Source organism: Acanthochromis polyacanthus, chromosome 9 (genome assembly GCF_021347895.1).
Source record: "Acanthochromis polyacanthus isolate Apoly-LR-REF ecotype Palm Island chromosome 9, KAUST_Apoly_ChrSc, whole genome shotgun sequence".
NCBI classification, from domain to species: Eukaryota; Metazoa; Chordata; class Actinopteri; family Pomacentridae; genus Acanthochromis; species Acanthochromis polyacanthus.
Genome location: NC_067121.1, coordinates 3,775,453 through 3,790,829, shown reverse-complemented (window position 1 = coordinate 3,790,829; position 15,377 = coordinate 3,775,453). Strand labels below are relative to the sequence as shown.

The following is a 15,377-nucleotide window of genomic DNA, read 5'->3' as shown; positions in this document are numbered from 1 at the left end:
CTTTTTTCCTTATTAAAAGTGCAGACTGAATTTTGGATTACAGCCGATCAAATCAAACTGCTATCAGGTGGAAAAGTCTTTTTTGGTTCAGGTGTATTTTACAATCAATGGTTTTGGATGTTTAGGTGTCATCCTCACCTGTCTCTCCACCCTGACAAATCTACCCATCATGCTTTGGTCTTCGGCATCTGGCATGGAGGTGGCTTTGGCTAGGTAGGACTCATGCCTGGAACAAAAGGACACTGGGTAGATGTGGACTGCACAGACATTTGTTAGAAAGATCACAGCAATGACAACGAATAATGCTAGTTAGCAATTTCGTGGAACCTCCTTTGTCTCGTGTATTGAGTGTGTTTGTGACCGGTACCTGGGCGACTGATTGGACGGGTAGGCAAAGGGCGTTTTCTGAGTTTTCTTGTGTTTTGGGGTGAGGGGGGGTCCAGGTGCAAGAATCATGTCGATCCTTAACGGAAGACAAAGAAGATGAGCTGACATTTGCGTCACTCATAGAAACCGTCTAGTCTTTGGTGTTGTTGCTCACCTTGTCTGGAGGTATTTGATTCTACAGAGCATGTCCAGGTGTCCGGCAGAGTACTGCTCGATCACATCTTTGACATCGTAAGGCCTCAGAGTTTCCTTAAACCGCTTCTTGTTCAAGAGGAATTGCATGATCCTGTGGAACAGAGACCTTGAATTCAAAACCTAAACAATGAAGCAACATTTGACCAAACAGTGACATCTGTTAATGGTGAAGACCTTCTGTACATACTGGCATTGTCTATGCATGGTTTCCTCAGGAATTAGGGGGAAAAAGTCAGATATTTTACACAACAATCACACAAATCTATATATGGTATCAAATATATGGTAAATGCTCAAGATTAGTGGTCTTAACTTGATGGGAACTTAACATCATCAGTTTGTTTCATGCAGTCAAAATAATCATCTTTGATTTACCTTGTACCTGTAACCTAAACATTTTTTCTTGACATTTTCCTACTGTATCATAAAAGAACCTGTCCATACAGTCATTATTTTACAATATACCTCCCTACAAACATTCTAACAGGTATGAAGGGTTAGGGTTAGTAGGGTTAGCAGGGTTAGGGTTAGTAGGGTTAGCAGGGTTAGGGTTAGTAGGGTTAGCAGGGTTAGGGTTAGTAGGGTTAGTAGGGTGGGGGTAGGGTTAAGTTTAGTATATTTAGGGTTAGGTAAGGTGCATCAAACACCAGAGAAGTACTAAAACATTCATCTGTTTGCACAATTAAAAGATTTGAAGTGAGCAGTGTGCTAATTCTCTCTTTTTTTGTACTGAAATGTGTACTGTTGCACTGGAAGATGCATGAAGAACTCTGTTTCTACAAGAACATTCTGTCATTTTGCTGGTTCTGTGGACTTTAAACTGCGGACTTGGAAGTATTAAACTGTGTATGTCTGGATACGCACAAATTAAAGCATTTAATCTGTAGTTTAGTGGGTATTCAGGGAAAAAAATCAGTTCAACCAACATAAAATGGCAAAATATGTCGAAAGAATTTGCAAAATGTCGTTATTAGTGTGGACAAGGTTTGTGAAAAGCCTTTTCGAGGGGATCCCAAGATGTTCCCAGGTCTGGTATGTTAGATAATCCCTCCTACCAGCTGAAGATGCCCATAAAACCAAGGAGACACCAAAGACGTCCTCTTTGGATCTGTAAACGAGGTCATTTTAGTTGCGTGTGACGTCAGTTTTTCAGTCCTGACTTAAAGTTTGAGGGTAGAAACTGTCTGTAACCAACTGACAAACTGAGAGCTTCACCTTAATCTCACTCATGAACAAAACCCAACAAGTCCTTCTTTAAGAGGGGCGGTGACCCATTTACAACCCGGTGTAATCAAACCCCAGCCAACCACTTCACACTCAAACTACAAAGCAACCGAGTGTTTGTGAAACTCTGTTCGTCAAACAGCACAGAAATCCACTGACTTTCCTTGCAGATAGGATGAACCCCGACATCTTTTGGGATCTTAGAAAGGCCCTCGACCTACAGACCTTGCTGCCACCCACTGAGCTCCATCCTTTGTCCTGCAGAGCTCCTTCTTTCAGCCGACTCTGCCGCTCCGCTGTTTGGCAGAAAGTCTTGGGCGCTGAAACTGAAACCCTCCAGGTCAGAGCATCCCATTCAGAGACCCCATTCAACCCCGACATAATGGAGTGGAAGGAAGCAGCACTTTCACAGGGTTAATCACTCATCTCGCCGGCTCCTCACACTAGATTGAATTCCTGCATTATGTCAGTGGTGCAGCCTATAGATTTACCAGTCAGCATGTGTGGGTGTAATCCTGCAGCATGAGGTCATGTTGAACCCTTTGAAGAACTACCGGGGATCAGCAAAAACAAGATGATCAGCTGCTCTTTGGGGCTTCCTTGGACCAAGTACTATTTCAACAACTGTGACAAACTACTGCCACAACTGTGCAGAGGATTGTGTGTCAGAACGGCTATGTTTGACAGACTGTACGCTACATTTTTTTCTAGCATTGCATGTAGCCTGGTAGTTTGGAGTTTTCCACTGTTTTTGTATTTCAGCAGCAACAAAAGAACTAAATGCAACAGAAGGTAAGTCGTTTTGTAAGAACCAGGCACAGCCATCCATTTCCCTGTCAAACTCTTACGACTTGCGCCTGTAAAATGCCGTTTCATTGGAACTTTAAAGGACCTCCGTGGACCAGACGCTGACCTGACTGCCCTGATGACCAGTTTCAGCGTTGGGATCATCTCCTCAAGGAGGATGTCTGGGGGAAAACCCCGCTCCTCTAAGGCTGGATCTGCCAGAGCTCCGGCATCTGCAACACCACAAAACACAATTATAAAACATGTGCATTATGAAACAGAAGTTAGGAACATTTTTTATTTAGGCCGAACACATCCAACCCTTTAGCTTAGATCAGGAGTGTCAAATATGCGGCCCCCGGACCAAAAGCGGTCCTCCAGAGGGTCCAGTCCGGCCCTTAAAGTGTAAAAACTACAGCAAAGACATTAACTGCAGATTGTAAATTAGTAAAACTATAAAATAATTTCTAGATCATGACAAGTTGTTGTGATCATAAAGTAAAATACTAAATTGTTCATTGCTTTCTTCGCATTTTGTGTCTCATTTTTGTCATATTTTGTCTTGTTTTTTGTCTAACTTTTGCTGTTTTGTGTTTCTTTTTCTCTTGCTAGTGTTTTTTTGTCTCACTTTTGTCACTTTGTGTTTCGCTTAATTTGTTGCTTTTTGTCTCGTTTTTGTCATTTTGTGTCTGTTTTGTGGCTTTGTGTCTCGTTTTTGTAATATTTTGTCTTGTTTTTGTTTTTTGTCTGACTTTTGTCGTCCGCCTCATGTTTTTGTCATTTTGTTTCTCAATTGTGTCGATTTGTGTTTCCTTTTTGTCTCATTTGTGTTGTTTGTCCATTTTTTTGTCATTTTGTGTTTCATTTTTGGAATATTTTGTTGTTTTTTTGTCTTTTTGATCACAAAATACAACACTATATCGTTCAGTTCCAGGTGACTAAATGTTGTGTTCCTTTGTAGACACTCTGTGATCTGGAAGTCTTAATGTGGAAACGATAAACTGAGGATGAATGTGGATGAAATTTAATTTATTTTTCTTCAGAAATTTCAGTTTGTTCATGATGTTTTTGATCATTCCTTAATTGTGAAGATTTTCAGACTGTACATTTTTTCACTAAAAAAATTGAACATAAGGAGTTGTGGTTATTTATAGGTTATGCTCTGATTTTTGTGGTCACTGGAGATCAAACGGGGCTGAATGTGGAACCTGAACTAAGATGAGTTTGACCCCCCTGTTTTAGACCTTTGGATTTGCTGGGTTCTTCACATATACCTTTGGGATAATAATTTTATTCTTTTTATTTAGTAAGGTAAATCTAATGTTGATGAGTTTCATCTTTAATATTTTAACTTGTTAATGCTCAGCGTTTTAGTTAAAAGCAACCAGACTTCTCATTTTTTGGTTCTTGAAGATGTTCCACCTTCATCAGTTTGGAAGAAGCTCTTTTTACTGAAGATCTTAGGATGACCTGAAGACCGAGCATCAACCAGAACTTCAACTTGCTGGTAAATCAATGTTCTCTTTTGAAAGCACTTCAGCTCTGCTGTTTTAAATGACCTATTGTCCAGAGTTCGGTACCTTCGGAGCTCTGGCGGAGCGTGTAGGCCTTCATGCGGAAGGCGGTGCGAAAACGTTCGCGGTTACTGAAGCCGGCCGGTTTGGGCTCCTTGGATGGACTCTCCTCGATGGACTCGGCGTTACCGCTGAGCTTCTTTCCCGACCCCACCGACGGTCTGGCGTTGGGAAGGCGAACTCGCTCCAGCAAACTCAGTTTCTGGCTGCAGTGGGACAGAAGAGAGAAACATTCAGAATGAAGAAGCAGCAGCGAGCAGGAGTTCTACCAAAGACCAGTTTATCTCTAAAATAAAGAACGTTTTGTTGCCCTAGTAATTAATGTCACTTCCTGTTACATGTGTTCTGTTGGAAAAGTAGAAAAGCATTGCTTTATTATAAAGATAAAGGGGTTCCATTGGAGAGATGTCAATAGTCAAAGAACCAGAAACCCTTTGATGCTGTCAGTCTGTCATCCTTGATTCAGAAAGAATACTTTGATCTACAGAGTTACACCCAATGTAGGTCGAAAGACGGATCTTTTAGCACCAATTAACTGCAAGAACTTTCATGAAGTTGCAACATCTAGGCTTAGAAACATCCCTGTAAAGGTCGTTTTCAGCTGCTCTGTCAATGTAAAAAGAATCAAGAGTGCTTTTTTTCCCAGCTGTAATTATTTTAGTTAAGTCTTTCCACAGCTGGAAATCTTTGAGGTGAACTTCTCATAAAATGTTGATTTCTTTTGCTTTGGAGATCTAAAGGCATCCATGTGATGACTGTTTTATTACTGAAACCCGTTAATTTTACACCATTTATCAGAGCCATTTACTGTGAAAACGTAGGGAATTGTGAGATTTTCAACTTATGACAGTCTTTGAATTACTCATGTGTGATGTGGTTGGCAAAATTAACCAAATCTAAGATTAAATTGTAATATTACTAATCACAACGACTTTATTCTAGCCAGAAGTAGAGTGTTTGCACCAAAAGTAATGTGACAATCATTCAGAGTTTTTGATGGCAGGTTGTTGAAGATACATTCAGCTTCGTGAAACGTCTTTCTACAGCAGAGCAGAGTTGCACGGAAAATGCCAAGTTTGTAGAGGCTGTAAAAATGTAAAATATAGTTTCATATGGTTAAACATATATATAGCATCCCCTAATACTGGTAATACTGCGGGTACTTGGAAAAATGTTGCACGTGTCGATTTCAGCTTTATTCAATCAAGAATCCAAGAAATTTAACTTTTTTTTGTTTTTTTTTCACAATTTCCATCATTCTAACTGTGTCCTACTGACAGAAGACATTTCCGAGTTGTCTTTCCTTCTTCGTGGTTGTTCTGTTTGTATCGACATTCAGGACACCACAGTGACTAAAAATAAATCGACAGTAAGAAAGAATAAGCCTGCAGAGAGAAAAACGTCTACAAGGAGGGAAAATGAGCCTTTAGTGACGAAAATGAGAAAATGAGGACACAGTGGGAAAAAGGAGAACAAAGTGAGGAAAAATTTGTCTACAATGAGTAAAAACGAGCAAACTTTGAGTAAAAATGAGCCCACAGTGAGTGAAAATATGACAGTAGCTCAGACAGTTGATTCAAAGACGTTTAAACATTCGGGTCAAAGCTGGAAGTTTTTTGAAGTTCTTACAACTTTTTAAAACACTTTTTCCCACCAGCGCTCAGTTTCAATATCAAGTGAAAACGTGACACACTCTCTGGAATAATGGCTTTGGATCTGACATTTCTGTCTGAGTTATTCCTCAGCAGGAACTATTTCTGGAGTCGTTTTTTCCCCGCACAACTTCTCGAGTCAGAGTTTCGACTCCCGGAGAAGTTCTCCTCGGTCCGCTGCCTCGGCGTTGGCCACGCTGCGAGGAGATCGCTCTCCTTTATTGTCCGACGGCTGACAATATTTGGCAGCACAGAGGGTAAAATAAGACTCCTGGAGGAGGCAGCGAGGAGGGTAACCGGAGCCGAAAACAGCCCCAACCAGGCCTCCGAAACGTGGAGCGTTCTCAGCGACTTAGCTCCCACAGCCGACACACAATATGAGCCTCTATGTGGCCTGTATGGGCGCTGAGAGGCCGCAGAATGGGAAGCTTTAGAGGACCAGGGAATCTCTTTCTGGCCGCTGCTCGGCCGCATAAAGAGCAGAAAATGGGATGTGATTATCCCGTGGATCTGTGTAAACGAGGAAACACAACGGGGGAAAATATAACGCCGCTTATCTCCTGCAGCTTCCCAAGACATGCACAAAGCTGCAGACGAGAGCAAAAGATAATTCCAGTAAATTACAGCGGTCATTCAGAGCTGATAGAAGATCTAAACCAGTTTGTTTGGAGGTTAAACAGAAAGCGAGTCCAGTTTGTGTTGTTCTCTAAAGTTCTGTCTGATGAGATACGTTTCTACGCAGATGACACTGAATTTTATCAACAATACGGCTGAGAATTATTCTCTTTATTAGTTGATGTGCAGGTTATTATTCATGATTTTCTGGTTAGTCATTTATCAAAAATTAGACAAATGTCCATGAGAGTCACCTGTAGTTTTTTTTAAATCCAAAGGTATCAAATTTTAAGGTTTTGTAATCCATGAAAAGTGTGAAAATCTTCGTATTTAAGAGGCTGCAACCAGGCAGAGGATGGCAGTTCTGTGTGGAAGTTGATTCATAAAATGACAAAAAATAAATTATATATTTTTACAGAAGCTGTAAAAACAGCAATATTTATCAGATTTTAAACTTTCCAACCACCTCTGGATGTATAGTGTGTGATGTGCAGTTACATCGGGAAAATTAACCAAATCTAAATTTAAAGTTGTGATATTTCAACAGATTCACCGTAGCCGACATCCCAATCAAAACATTCTGTAAAAATAAATCTTCAGCACGAGCGAGAGTTCCTCGTCACAATCGAAAAGCCAAAGTCAGAGTTTTTAGTCTGAACTGCAGGCAGTGTTTTAAGGAAAATTCAAGCTACTGGATGAATAAAATGAATTCAGCCTGGCTCAGAAACAGTGACCAGATTAGCAAGTTGTTGGAGATCCATTCAGCATGGTGAAACATCTTCCACCAGCTGAGGACACGGTGAGGGCAGCTGAGCACCCAGTGAGAATTTGTCTACAGTGGGCAAAAAGGAGCAAACTTTGAGTATGAAGGATCCTACAGTGAGAAAAACGAGGTCACAGTGAGGAAAAGTGAGGACATATTGAGGAAAAATGAGGAAACTGAGGTAAAATGAGGACATATTGAGGAAAAATGAGGAAACTGTGATGTAAAATGAGGACATATTGAGGAAAACTGAGGAAACTGTGATGTAAAATGAGGACATATTGAGGTAAAATGAGGAAACTGTGAGGTAAAATGAGGACATATTGAGGAAAAATGAGGAAACTGTGAGGTAAAATGAGGACATATTGAGGTAAAATGAGGAAACTGTGAGGTAAAATGAGGACATATTGAGGAAAAATGAGGAAACTGTGATGTAAAATGAGGACATATTGAGGAAAAATGAGGAAACTGTGATGTAAAATGAGGACATATTGAGGAAAAATGAGGAAACTGTGAGGTAAAATGAGGACATATTGAGGTAAAATGAGGAAACTGAGGTAAAATGAGGACATATTGAGGAAAAATGAGGAAACTGTGATGTAAAATGAGGACATATTGAGGAAAACTGAGGAAACTGTGAGGTAAAATGAGGACATATTGAGGTAAAATGAGGAAACTGTGAGGTAAAATGAGGACATATTGAGGAAAAATGAGGAAACTGTGATGTAAAATGAGGACATATTGAGGAAAAATGAGGAAACTGTGAGGTAAAATGAGGACATATTGAGGTAAAATGAGGAAACTGTGAGGTAAAATGAGGACATATTGAGGAAAAATGAGGAAACTGTGATGTAAAATGAGGACATATTGAGGAAAAATGAGGAAACTGTGATGTAAAATGAGGACATATTGAGGAAAAATGAGGAAACTGTGAGGTAAAATGAGGACATATTGAGGTAAAATGAGGATACATCAAGGAAAAATTTGTCTACAGTGAGGAAAAAGGAGCAAACCTCATCAGTGATGAGTTGGGTTTGACAGGTGCAGTAAGTTTTACTGTCAGGTCATGTCATCTATAATCCATAATGTATGATCTAAAATCTACATTATAAAAAGCTACCCATTAAATACAGCTGTGGTACTTCAGTAAATGCACTCAGATACTTCATACCTCCAACAGAAACTGGTTCTACCCTCTATAAACTCCTCACAGGTTGGATCAGCTTCAACAACAACTCTCTGACGGCAGACTCTCAGCCGGGATATAATTTTCTCTGAGTGTTGAACGGACCACACAGAGCCGCCAGATAAAAGCTCCGGCTTATCGGCCTCTCGTCGGACATCGTTCCTGGCCGCCGTCCACCTCTTCGCTCAGAGCAACAAGATAATGTCACGCCGCTAATTTCCCAGCGAGTCGCCTTTTTTTTTCACTCCGTCACTCAGTTTTTCCACATCTCTGACTCCCGAACACCCATTATTCCCTCAATTTACTCCACTACCTCTGAGCTAAACGCTACAACTAGCAGGATTAGGATTGGGTTTGTTGGGAATTTATTGTCTGACAATCGCTAAAAGACGTTTCCTTTATTCTGAAAAGCTGCAGTTTCTTGGTGAAATACATTTGTCGCATTTTCAATTTTCTACGTACAGTTGTACTACATTTACCCTCTAATGCTACATTTACCCTCTGATACTACATTTACCCTCCAACACTACATTTACCCTCTAACACTACATTTACCCTCTGATACTACATTTACCCTCTAACACTACATTTACCCTCTAATGCTACATTTACCCTCTAATACTACATTTACCCTCTAATGCTACATTTGCCCTCTAACACTACATTTACCCTCTAACACTACATTTACCCTCTAATGCTACATTTACCCTCTGATACTACATTTACCCTCTGATACTACATTTACCCTCTAACACTACATTTACCCTCTAACACTACATTTACCCTATAGTACTACATTTACCCTCTGATACTACATTTACCCTCTAATACTACATTTACCCTCAAACACTACATTTACTCTCTAATACTACATTTACTCTCTAATACTACATTTACCCTCTAACACTACATTTACCCTCAAACACTACATTTACTCTCTAATACTACATTTACTCTCTAATACTACATTTACCCTCTAACTCTACATTTACCCTCTAATGCTACATTTACCCTCTAACACTACATTTACCCTCTAGTACTACATTTACCCTCTGATACTACATTTACCCTCTAATACTACATTTACCCTCTAACACTACATTTACCCTCTAATACTACATTTACTCTCTAATACTACATTTACCCTCTAACACTACATTTATCCTCTAACGCTACATTTACCCTCTAACACTACATTTACCCTCTAGTACTACATTTACCCTCTCATACTACATTTACCCTCTGATACTACATTTACCCTCCAACACTACATTTACCCTCTAGTACTACATTTACCCTCTGATACTACATTTACCCTCTCATACTACATTTACCCTCTAATACTACATTTACCCTCCAACACTACATTTACCCTCTGATACTACATTTACCCTCTAACACTACATTTACCCTCTGATACTACATTTACCCTCCAACACTACATTTACCCTCTAGTACTACATTTACCCTCTGATACTACATTTACCCTCTCATACTACATTTACCCTCTCATACTACATTTACCCTCTGATACTACATCTACCCTCTAACACTACATTTACCCTCCAACACTACATTTACCCTCTAGTGCTACATTTACCCTCTAACACTACATTTACCCTGTAATACTACATTTACCCTCTAATACTACATTTACCCTCCAACACTACATTTACCCTCTAGTACTACATTTACCCTCTAATACTACCTTTACCCTCTCATACTACATTTACCCTCTGATACTACATCTACCCTCTAACACTACATTTACCCTCTAACACTACATTTACCCTCTAACACTACAGTTATCCTCTAACACTACAGTTACCCTCCAACACTACATTTACCCTCTAGTACTACATTTACCCTCTAATACTACATTTACCCTCTAACACTACAGTTACCCTCTAACACTACATGTATCCTCTAACACTACATTCAGTATTGACTATATATTTCTTGACAAGATAACAAAGTGTTGTTGTAAAAACTGTAGGTATGACTTTATGTTGGGCTTGTTAGGCAGTACTTCATTCCACTGACTGTAAATACTGCATCATTTTGTTGTCTTGCCCTCTAATTTAAGAAATCCCCACAAGAAATACCGTCTTTCTTCGACTCTATCAGTCCAGTGCCTTTAAGTTCTGCCAGATACAGTTCAGAGATGTTACATGATGTACATATACTCGGATCACATGTGGTATTTTGTGAACCCGCTGCAACAATCCGTCATTCAGTTCTCGGCTTCATTACATCCAGAGTTCTGCTCCAACGCCTCCTGGCCTCCGCCGAGCTGACAAGTTCACCACGATGGATCGAGTTACTGCCGCTAAAAGCTGCCGAGCAAAACATCAAGGAGTCCTGACCAAGGACCGAGACTGGCGTTAGTGTGTAGTACGAGAGGGTAAATGTAGTGTTAGAAGGTAAATTTGTGTTAGAGGGTAAATGTAGTATTAGAGGGTAAATGTAGTGTTAGAGGGTAAATGTAGTGTTAGAAGGTAAATTTGTGTTAGAGGGTAAATGTAGTATTAGAGGGTAAATGTAGTGTTAGAGGGTAAATGTAGTATTAGAGGGTAAATGTAGTGTTAGAGGGTAAATGTAGTATTAGAGGGTAAATGTAGTGATAAAGGGTAAATGTAGTATCAGAGAGTAAATGTAGTATTAGAGGGTAAATGTAGTGATAAAGGGTAAATGTAGTATCAGAGAGTAAATGTAGTATTAGAGGGTAAATGTAGTGTTAGAGGGTAAATGTAGTATCAGAGAGTAAATGTAGCATTAGAGGGTAAATGTAGTGTTAGAAGGTAAATGTAGTATTAGAGGGTAAATGTAGTGTTAGAGGGTAAATGTAGTGTTAGAGGGTAAATGTAGTATTAGAGGGTAAATGTAGTGTTAGAGGGTAAATGTAGTATTAGAGGGTAAATGTAGTGATAAAGGGTAAATGTAGTATCAGAGGGTAAATGTAGTGTTAGAGGGTAAATGTAGTATTAGAGGGTAAATGTAGTGTTAGAAGGTAAATTTGTGTTAGAGGGTAAATGTAGTATTCGAGGGTAAATGTAGTGATAAAGGGTAAATGTAGTATCAGAGGGTAAATGTAGTATTAGAGGGTAAATGTAGTGTTGGAGGATAAATGTAGTATTGGGGGGTAAATGTAGTATTAGAGGGTAAATGTAGTATTAGACTAACTATGGTATATAAACGACTGTATTTGGATTCCAGGGGTGGTTTTAATGGATCCTCGTTGGATATTTCTCGTTTTGATGTAGAGGCTCGTTATCGTCGCTCAGTGTGACGGAGAAGAAAAAAGAAAAAACCGTGGAGCTCCTCTCAGCTCTAATTACTGGATCTAAACCGTCATTGATAATTGAAACGGAACTAATGGACTCGCTAATCGGCTTCTATAAAAATCTCCGGGTTTAAACGGGACGAGGGGGCGTTCGGCGTCACGATATTTACCGTCGGCCCGGAGATTTATTCCCGTTATTACAGAAGGCTATTTAAAGCGAACGTTCATTACTCTCTGCAGCTCCTTAAATCATCCCTGCGTGTTTCTGTGGGTTTGGACGGTGAGATTTACTGGAGATTAGAAACCTGGACTGACCTGGCCATGACCTCCAATGTCTCCTTCCTGTAGACACACACAAAGCACACCTTTAGAGAAGAAACCCAGGCAGGAAACTTTGAATAAAAACACGCTGTAAAAGATGAAGATAAGTTTTGTTTCATAAAGGATTCTTCTAGTGGTTCACCCAGCTGGGGCTCGTGTTTACTTTAAATTCTCCATTTTATTGTAGAGATTCAGAAAGGTCTCTGCAGATTCTGAGAAAATGTTCTGTCCAGTCTGAATTACAGGAAACACAGAAATTAGACGACTTTTTACAAACTGCATCAGGGATCCTCATCTGGAGAAACTTTCTGTCTTCATTAATCACCTGAATATTTGATTTGTTTCCAGGCGTGACTTTCTAAATGTAGTAATCACAATGTATCACTTTTTGACAATTTTTGAGTTATTTTCGATAATTCTGAGTGATTTTTTTCTTTTTACAATTTTGAATATTTTTTAAAATAATTTTTGAGTTACTTTGGACATTTTATTTCTAATTTTGGGCAATTTTGAGTAAGTTTGGAAAATTTTTCCCAATTTTTTGACAATTTCTGAGTTATTTTGGACCATTTTCCAAATTTTAGAAAATTTATGAGCTATTTTGGACTATTTTTATTCCAAATTTTGGACATTTTTTGAGTTGCTTTGGACTGTTTTTCAATTTTGGACAGTTTTGAGTTATTCTAGATGCTTTTCCCAAATTGTCGACAATATGTGAGTCATTTTGGACTATTTTTTTTTTTTCAAATTTTGGACTATTTTTGAGTTATTCTGGAGGATTTTCCGAGTTGTTTCAGACCATTTTTCAAACTTTGGACAATTTTTGAGTTGTCTTAGATGATTTTCTCAAATTTTGGACAATTTTTGAGTCATGTTGGACTATTTCTTTAAATTTTGGACAATTTTTTGAGTTGTTTTCGACAATTTTCCCAAATTTTTGACCAATTTTTTGTTACTTTAGATGATTTTTCCAAATTTTGGAAAATGTTTTGTTATTTTGGACATTTTTTTCTAAAATTCGGACAATTTTTGACTTACTTTGGACAATTTTTAAAAATTTTGGAAAACTTTTTAGATATTTTCAATGATATTTACAAAATCTGGACAATTTTTGAGTTGCTTGGGACTTTTTTTCCCATATTTTCCACAATTTTTAGTTACTTTGCACAATTTTCACAAATTGTGGGCAACTTTTTTGTTGTTTTGGACTTTTTTTTTTCTAAATTTGGGACATTTTTTGAGTTACTTTGGACCATTTTTCACATTTTGAGCAATTTTTTAGTTATTTTGGATCATTTTTCTAATTGTGAACAATATTTGAGTTACTTTGGACAATTGGACTGACAGTAAACTGCGGCATGGCTCAGAAACAGTGAACAGAGGAGCTAGTTGTTGGAGATACATTCAGCATGGTGAAACATCTTTCTACAGTTTCTATTCTTGTATAGTTGTGCAGAGTGTTTTGGAAAGGTAGGGCAATGAAGACCTTTCTGGGTCTTTCTTTGTGGTTTTTCTGTTTTTATGGAGCTGCAGGGCTTTAGATTGCAGTGAAAAATGAACCAATAGGGAGTAAAAATGTATCAGGAGTCATTAAGCTGCTGGATGACATCTGGAGCATCATCAGGACATGGACGGACGTGTTTCCTGTTCTACTACACCAGGATCTAGTGTGAACATGTCTTAAATCTGGTAGAAGTTACACAAAACATAATTCAGAGGAGGAGGAAGGTACTGGCCTGAAGCAGGGGAGTGAGATGACGGTTTCATAAAATCTCCATGTGGCAATGAGGTCTTCCCTGATTGGATTGGTGGAATAGTATCTCCAGGCAGACTGGAGACGAGAACACAGAGCAGAAATGCAGTAAAACTATGGTAGATCTGAGAGCCTGAAGGTGCTGGAGGATGTCAGGTAGCGTCTCACCTGGATGAGTCCGGCCGCCGGGTGTCTTCGCTTCTCAAAGTGCTTCTGCCTGTGCTGCTCCTGGACCTTCAGAGCCAGACCAGAACCCAGAATCCCCTGAAGACACGAGAACAGGACAGAAAAAGAAAAAGATCAACACTGTAGACACACAGTCATCTCCAACTAAACTCCTTAAGGATTCTTCTGAGAGTTCACTCATTAAAGGCCTTATGAGATGTGTTAATAATGACTTTAATATTACCTTGAATTATATTGTTTTTCTAATTGCACCAAATCAGATGTAAGTTGCTATAAAATAAAGCTTGATTGCATCATGAAGAAGCTAAAGTCGGTGTTCTACTGCAAACTGAACAGAAATAACGACACGCTGCAGCAGCTGTATTGATCGATTTGTGCAAAAGACGCCCCTAAGAACCTAAATGTAATTTAAATATAAAAGGCTGTAACTCTATCTGGCTGCTCTTAATGCAAACACTACAAGTCTGGCTTCTGTTGGTCCGGCTGCTGTTTGAGTTTATGTTTGTGCTCGTTTCTTTCTTGGATTTTGAGGTTGGTGTTGGTGAAGATCTTCCAACTTTAGTTGATGTTTCAGCTGAAATTTCTGACAGAGAATACGACTTCCCAGTTTAAAAGAAACGTACCATTACTCTGCTCATGAAACAATAAATAAGTAGCGCCAATCGGAGGCTTTGCTAACTGATCTAGGTAAAAACCGCTGGTAAGCTGGACCAAAGCAGGACAGTTATTTGAGTTCTTTTGACAATTTTTGAGTCATATTAGACAAATTTTTGGACAATTTCTAAGTAGCTTTGGACAATTTTCGAGTAACTGAACAATTTTGAATCCATCCATCCATCCATTCTCTATACACCGCTTTATCCTCACTAGGGTCATGGGGGGTGCTGGAGTCTATCCCAGCTGACTCGGGTGAAGGCAGGGGACACCCTGGACAGGTCACCAGTCTGTCACAGGGCTACATATACAGACACACAATCACACTCACATTCACACCTACGGACAATTTAGAGTAACCAATTAACCTCAGCATGTTTTGGACTGTGGGAGGAAGCCGGAGTACCCGGAGAAAACCCGCGCATGCACAGGGAGAACATGTAAACTCCATGCAGAAAGATCCCAGGAACAGGCCGGGATTTGAACCGGGGGTCTTCTTACTGCAAGGTGAAAGTGCTAACCACTACACAGCTGAGCAGCCCCCCAATTTTGAATCACTTTGGACAATTTTGGAGTTATTTTTTGACAATTTTGAGTCCTTTTAGACCATTTTTAAGTAATTTTTTTACAATACTGAGTCACTTTTCACCATATTTGAGTCATTTTGGACTGTGTTTAGCAGGTTTTTAAAAGATTTTGGAATTTGTTGACACAGTGTTGGAACTTTTTGATCGCATTTTGTAGGTAGTGACTATATGGACACCATAACATGCAAACCTGGTGTTGGTGAACCAAATT

At 39.2% G+C, this 15,377-nt stretch overlaps 1 protein-coding gene across 1 annotated transcript in view; it reads right to left on the bottom strand.

Annotated features, from left to right (window-relative positions):
* Positions 1-15,377, bottom strand: part of kcnq3 (potassium voltage-gated channel, KQT-like subfamily, member 3) — a 133,153-nt gene that overhangs the window by 11,130 nt on the left and 106,646 nt on the right. The window contains exons 8-15 of the mRNA XM_051953914.1: positions 13,908-14,003; positions 13,723-13,817; positions 11,981-12,007; positions 4,173-4,372; positions 2,720-2,825; positions 542-673; positions 368-463; positions 139-226 (exon numbers count right to left, since the gene is read on the bottom strand). Of these exons, the coding sequence (XP_051809874.1) occupies positions 139-226; positions 368-463; positions 542-673; positions 2,720-2,825; positions 4,173-4,372; positions 11,981-12,007; positions 13,723-13,817; positions 13,908-14,003 (840 nt within the window). The remainder of the gene's footprint in view (positions 1-138; positions 227-367; positions 464-541; positions 674-2,719; positions 2,826-4,172; positions 4,373-11,980; positions 12,008-13,722; positions 13,818-13,907; positions 14,004-15,377) is intronic.